Source organism: Otolemur garnettii, unplaced genomic scaffold, assembly GCF_000181295.1.
Source record: "Otolemur garnettii isolate 467f Iridium unplaced genomic scaffold, OtoGar3 scaffold00079, whole genome shotgun sequence".
NCBI classification, from domain to species: Eukaryota; Metazoa; Chordata; class Mammalia; order Primates; family Galagidae; genus Otolemur; species Otolemur garnettii.
The window spans coordinates 6,508,535-6,515,337 of record NW_003852474.1 but is presented as its reverse complement, the minus strand read 5'-3'; the positions used below and the strand labels follow the sequence as shown (position 1 = coordinate 6,515,337).

General features: G+C 42.2%; 2 protein-coding genes across 2 annotated transcripts in view; both read right to left on the bottom strand.

Moving 5' to 3' along the window:
• The window catches only part of TBC1D8 (TBC1 domain family member 8), a 48,266-nt gene extending 44,848 nt beyond the window's left edge, over positions 1-3,418 (bottom strand). The window contains exons 1-2 of the mRNA XM_012807942.2: positions 3,188-3,418; positions 330-570 (exon numbers count right to left, since the gene is read on the bottom strand). Of these exons, the coding sequence (XP_012663396.1) occupies positions 330-460 (131 nt within the window). The 5' untranslated portion in view covers positions 461-570; positions 3,188-3,418. The remainder of the gene's footprint in view (positions 1-329; positions 571-3,187) is intronic.
• Positions 2,769-6,803, bottom strand: part of LOC111726766 (TBC1 domain family member 8-like) — a 75,127-nt gene continuing 71,092 nt past the window's right edge. The window contains exons 4-5 of the mRNA XM_023515786.1: positions 3,188-3,416; positions 2,769-2,800 (exon numbers count right to left, since the gene is read on the bottom strand). Coding sequence (XP_023371554.1) covers positions 2,769-2,800; positions 3,188-3,416 — 261 coding nt within the window. The remainder of the gene's footprint in view (positions 2,801-3,187; positions 3,417-6,803) is intronic.

Genomic DNA, 6,803 nt, shown 5'->3' with positions numbered 1-6,803 from the left:
ATTTTAATTTAGTTTTCTATTTAATAAAAACGAGGTCTTGCTCTTACTCTCTATTTAGTAGAGACGAGGTCTTGCTCTTACTCAGGCTCATTCAGAACTCCTGAGTTCAAGCAATCTACCCGCCCCCAACCTCCCAGAGTGCTAGGATTACAAGTGTGAGCCACCATGCCTGACCTGATAATCGTTTCTAATGATTTCATCTGTCAGGACTAACAACATAAGGAGTTTAAATTTCCATGCAGTACAACAAAGCACTTCTAAATGCAGGCTGAGCACCAGCCCCGGGAAACCCTGTGCTGCTAGGGGCATCCTGGAGCTGGAACTCTTACCTCTTGGTGATCTGGCTTGGCTCCTGCAGATCTGGATCCAGGTCAAAGACCTCATTATCCAGCAGCCTTCGGAGTGTCACATCTGCCAGCTGCTCCATGATCTTAAACACCTCATCCAGGTTCAGAAACATGGAGAAGTCACGCTCCTTATTCTGCGTGGTGATTCTGATGGTATCCGTCAGAAAGACATTGGACGTCCTTTCTAATTTCTGGATGTCAACCCAAGGGATGACAAGTTTAACTGCACGAGAAAAGGGGCAAATACCTATCAGACCATACAATCCAAGCCAAACTTGACTGTGTCAGCAAGTGACAATCCTAAGTTTTCCTTAGGCTAAAAAGCAAACGTCTTTTAAACCAGAGCAGGAAAGAAGAGCATAGAACTGCTGACAGCCGTTGGTTCAAACTCAACTCATGTTCTAACAGTTTTCTTAAAGATTTAAGTAAAACGCATAAAATATCAATAATTATCACTCTGGTTTGAGAATGAGGGGAGCTATATCCTGTTATACTTGGAAGAGGCTCTCTCAATAATTTTTTCCTTCCTAGACCCAAGATACATTCTCTACTCTAGAAGTCAGTGTATTTCATATGGTTGGGACTAAGAATGGCTGATTTTCCATGATAATTTTTTTCAGTAATTACAAGAGCATTAGGTGTTTATTATAGTTACAATGATACTATAGGAAATGAAATAAATAACAATACCCTAAAATAGATCAAAGAGAATAGCTGCTGTCCATTTGTATATTCTTTCACTAACTTTCTTATGCTGCAAGTACTTGTATATTTATGCAGAAATGTATATATGCAGAAGATAAAGTATCGTTCTGTATTTTAGTTTTGTAACCTAATAGCATACCTCCGATATTACTGATCATGCCCAAACATTAATCTACATGGTATGGATAATAGAGATGCTAATGGAAGATAAACATAGAAAAAAAGAAATAAAGATGCCTAAAATGTGGGGGGAAAAAAAAAGATTTAAGTCAAACTTCCTAAGTTGCTGGCTACCGCACACTTCCAGGGGTCACTACTCTGAAATACCAAATAACATCATATAACTTTTCAAGAATATTTAAACTCCAAACTTTTGCTCCAACCTGCCAAAGTTTCTGAATCTACATAAATTCTGGTTTCAAAGACAGCATTCATGGCAAACTCTGCAGGAGAAACAGGAGCATAAAAGAGGATTATTCATGATCTCGTTTAAAGCAACGGACTTAATGTTTAAACTGTGTCAAATGGTGTTGTCAGAGTGGTAGGAGACGGAGTACAAGTAGTGCTTATGAAAATCTTCTTTAAAAGTCCCACAGTCCGAACAGTATATTTCAGAAACGAGTGTTCTGTTCTCAGAAATGTTTCTAACACAGCAGTAGCTAGTGGTGGCAATACAGAGCTGAGAAGAACGGAGAGTCTTACATCGGACTGCCTGGTTTTATTAAGGAGACATACACAACAATTTAAACCAGAAAATGTTATCCAATGTTAGGAGTTTTTTATTTTTTACAAATCTCATCATCTTAACACAATCAGATTTAATGATAATCACTGATACATATCGGAAAATAATTAATTTTCCTTTTCAAATAAACTAGGAAACAATTCAGTGTTTTTATTTCCACTGCTTCTTTCCATATATCTTGCAATGCTGTTTTCAGTGCTTTAAGAATTTTAAAAGGCCACCTTTTGTACCTGGCTTGAGAATAAGCTTCTCCATCTACTTCTCGTTGTTTTCACATAAAGTCTTTTACATACACACACCCACACACACGTTAACCTACACCATCTACATTCATTCTTTAAGCATCTACTCTGCACAGAGCCCTGCATGGAAAGAGTTTGCTCAAACAGGAAAAACAGACATGCAAACAAGTTGAGTGACCGCTGACTTGATGGAACCCAGCACAGAAATACAAATATGATACAAATTATATAGGAACCAGGGAAGGCCTCCTGGAGGTGATGGAATCTAAACTGGGTTTTGAAGGGTGAACAGGAGTTTCTGAGCAGGCTAAGCATGGGGAAAAGACTCAAAGGCGGGTGTTCACATTGTAAAGCATTTCAGAAAGGAAAACAGGGGGTGGCCAAGGTTAGATCACAGCACATTCCAAGGGTGGGGAAGGGCTGTGCAGATCCGGGTATGTCCTGGAGCATCAGAACTGAGTTAGACAAGGAAGCAAAGCATGCATATGCCAGCAGCTCGCCCCCACAGACACTTGGGAGGAGACCCTCCCACTAGTTCAACTGGAAACACAAACGCAGAAAGAAAAAAAAGTGTATGTATACACACACACACACACACACACACACACACGCAGCATCCAAACCACCCAGCATGACATTTGAAACATGATTTGGCTCTGGAAGAAGTTTCAATGAAAATGACTTTTTAAACATACAACATACAAATTGACATTTGGTGGCTTTTCTTTTTCACCTTGAAATCCCACTGCCTAGTTTAGCTCCTGTCAGTGGACAAATGTGTGAGAGGTGAGTCAGTGCATGAATCTCAAGTGGACCCAGATGAGGAACTCCCCTTCTGGAAGAAACATTATCCAGCCACGCTTCCAAGGCACTAGGAAATACTCAGCCAGCAGTTATGATGCTGGGTTCTCAAAGCAGCCCACACCAGTAAAAACTCCAGTAACCACAAGGTGAGCTACACAGAAATGTTTCTTAACATTTTAAGGCAGCAGGAAGAATGAATTCTCCCCAAAGCAACCCCCTGGTAGCAGAACCTGTTGCCATCTCTACCATTAATGTCAATCTTGTACTCTCTAACTCTTCATGGTAATGGCCTTGCGTGGCTTCACCTATGAAGGGCCAGCCGCCCCGGCACCAGCTGCACTTACGTTCCTTGCCCAGGAAGAAGGAGTAGAAGCAGAGGTGGTTGATGCTGAGGTACAGCCAGCCTTGGCGGGGCACCCTGCCCTTCCAGCAGCAGCAGGAGTAGTAGGTGACCAGCTTCTCTGCCTCGGGGAAGTTGAACCTGGCCTCAAACTTCACCAGGGCTTCTCGGAACTTCTCGGGCTCCTCTTCCTGCTCAGCGAGCCTGCTGCTCGCCTCCTCGGCAATCAGCGCCTGCCACACACCAACAGGACAGTCCCTCATTCAGTGAGCAAGGCATGGGGAAGGTGGAGGGGGCTGGGACAGAAACAGGAAGGGCATGGCCTGTCCATGCCCCAGAAACATGAGAGTCAGGGTTGGAAAACCCAAGAACCAGTCTGTTCCTTGGCCGCTTACCAGCTATGAGGCTGTGAGCAAATCACCTTGACTCCTAAGCCCCAGTTCTCAAACAATTTAGTACTTTACAATCCTCCCTACAGGGGCGGACTCAGGTGCAGGTGTGGGAACTCACTTTATCAACCCAAGGAACGGCCCAAGTTTGAGTTAAATGTTAGTCTTTTGGAAAAAACTCATGAGAGTCTTCCTCATTAGGTTGACAATGTTGGTATTTAAAACTAACCCCTGCCTGACTGTGGGACACAGGGTCACTGAGCTTTCTGCAGTCTCAATGGATAGTGGCCAAGGTTCCCAAGGTCATTAATACCTTCAAGGCACTCAGGCGAGACAGCATCCGAACGTGGAATTGTTTTGCCAATAACAAATAACAATCAGTGTCCTTCATAGTCTAGGGTGATGGTAGAAGAGCCTAGAATTAAACCACGAGGCTTGTCTGTTCCTAAGGGGTGACAACTCATTGCCAAGACCGGAATTCTGATTCCCTGTTTCTAGGAGTTCACTACCAAATATTTTCACTGAAAATATCTTCCTGGGACTTCCACATGAGTAGCAATTTAAGGACTCAGAAGTCCCAGGACTCACATGTGCTACTCAATTTAAAAAATATATTTATAATTCAACATCCATCTACTCAGGAGGTTGAGGAAGGAAGCCCAGGAGTTTGAGGCTGTACTACCATTTCATCTGTGAATAGACACTGCACTCCAGCCTGGGGAACATAGCAAGATTCTGTCTCTTAAAATAGAAATACACAAATGTATATACATAGTTCATATTTACATATATTCAAATTCTATCCTTTTATTTATTTTTATTAACATTTCTCTTTTTTGTTTTGTAGCTATGTCTCATGAAAGGCTATGTCCCTTAAGACAAGACTACTTTTGGGGGGTTGCTACCAAACCTGGGACTATACACGCTACTTTTGAAATTAAACATTGACATTAAAATTACAATGTAATATTTTTTGGAGATGAACATAATTTATTGGTATCGAAAAGAATACATCAGGTGGCACCTGTGGCTCAAAGGAGTAGGGCGCTGGCCCCATATACTGGAGGTGGTGGGTTCAAACCTGGCCCCGGCCAAAAACTGAAAAGAATACATCAGCCAAATGGATGTATGCATGCTAATCAAGGATTGATTTAGCAAGATCGTCTAGTAAGAAAGTGCAATCAGGGATGGTGCTAATCACATTTAGTTTATTTTTTATAATTAAATGAGTTAAATAGATGTAAAATGTTTAGAACGGTTCCTGGCACTTAGTAAGTACTATTTCAGAATCAGCTACCTTTAAAAATATTGTTGTAATTCACAATTAACTTCCAAGATCCATCTACCTTTTGAATGGCCAAAATAAATTGTTAAAGAGTCCCATTGATGGGACAGATTATCTCAAGGGGATTGCTATTTTATAATTGTTAAAATAACAATGTAATTGTTACATTGTTACAACTATAATTGTTAAAATAACAATGTAATTTTAAATTATTTCTGAAAGAAATCTGAAGGCTTGTGAAATGTAAAGTGATCTTCATTTTCCTTATGTTTTTCTCCATTTTCCAAATTGTATTTGATAAGACATCATAAACTATCGAAGTTACATAAAAGAGAAGTATTGTTTAAAAGCACATCAGACCTATGACAAACATTCAGTCCTTCTCTTGCTCTGAAGTGAGGTGTGAAGGGGTTTTAGGAAGGCACTAGAGCAGTGGTTCTCAACCTTCCTAATGCCGCGACCCTTTAATACAGTTCCTGTGGGTTGCGACCCACAGGCTGAGAACCGCTGCTCTAGAGCAAACAGGCTGCTCTCCAAATGCACCACGATATGGCCCTGGGGACTTCTGACTTGCGTGGAAGGTACTATCTAGTTACGGGCATAGCTTGAAGCAATGGAGTTTTGTTGTTGTTGTTAAGTTTTATAGAGTGGTCAGAGCTTCAGGATATGAGTAGGAAAGTCCCAACTCCCAGATCCTTTGGGTTTGGCCAGAAGGAAAGCCCACCCCATGTGGGCTCCCAGCCCAGATGAGGCAGGCCCCTTGCTACCCCACCCTGCCTCCTTGGCACTTTTTTCCAAGGCATTTTAGCTTTAAAGTGTCAGGGACCAAGAATATGGCACCCCAAAATATGCCACTTTACACAAAGATTATTCTGAGCTGATGACAATCAGAAAAGGTAGATACCAAAAAAGCTCTGTCCTCCCCCACCCCCGCCACACATTTGCTTAAAAACAGGACATAGTTTCCATTTGTGAAGGCATCTCCTCATCCTGTACCAGAAACAGGACTTTGACTCAATCACTAGAGACATCTCAAGGCTTTTCTACGTCCAGAGACAGCAAAGAGGGGAATGTATATAACAAACCCGACTAAAATAACTCTTAGCTCCCATGAGTTTCCCCGTGTTTACCCTCCCACGGTTTGCCACCCTGAAAACCTAAGCCTTTATCCTTTGTCTTGTCTTCTCTACAGATTTATCGTCCTTGCAGAGATGCTATAAAGGCCCAAGTTCTAACCACCCCTAGGAGTGACTCCTCCCTGAGCTTCTGCCACGTGTGTTCAAGGCCCGTGTTACAATTAGCTCTGCTCCATTCTTCTCCTGTTAATCTTGGGTCAGTTTAATTTCTAGGGCTCCTCCCACAGAACCCTGGAGGGTAGAGAAAAACAGCATCTTTCCTGAAACCTTGTAGCAGAAGTTAATTAAATAACCTCACCAAAGGGGTCTTTCTGTAGCTAAGCCCCAATGTGATCTGACCTAGGAAATAGAGCAACTATCAGTCTAATCAGGATGAGGGGGTGACCCGAGAGCTGTGTGTGGTCCCCATCATGGAGTGGGTGCCCCTCTGACCCCTCAGGCCAGTATAACACCAAGAGGACACCAGCCACGCTGCCAAGCTGACTGGACTTGGGAGAGCTTTCCCTTCCACCCAATCCCGTAAGCATCTTGTAACCCCCAAAGAAAAAGAGGGCTCCTATTTGTTCCTCTAAGATCAAGACTCTGCTTTTACATGTTTTACTAAAAGCCACAGCACTTGAGGTGCCAGAAAGCAGGCTTTTTGAAGAAAACAAACAACATTGATTGTCTGAGATGTTTTACCCTAAGAGAAGAAAACTGTACCAGGCTAATGCGTTAAGGTATTTAATTAATGAGAGAGTTAAATTTAGACTAAGAAACCATCTATCCCAGCCCAATGGGATAGGGTTTTAAAATACTGCTTACCATCCC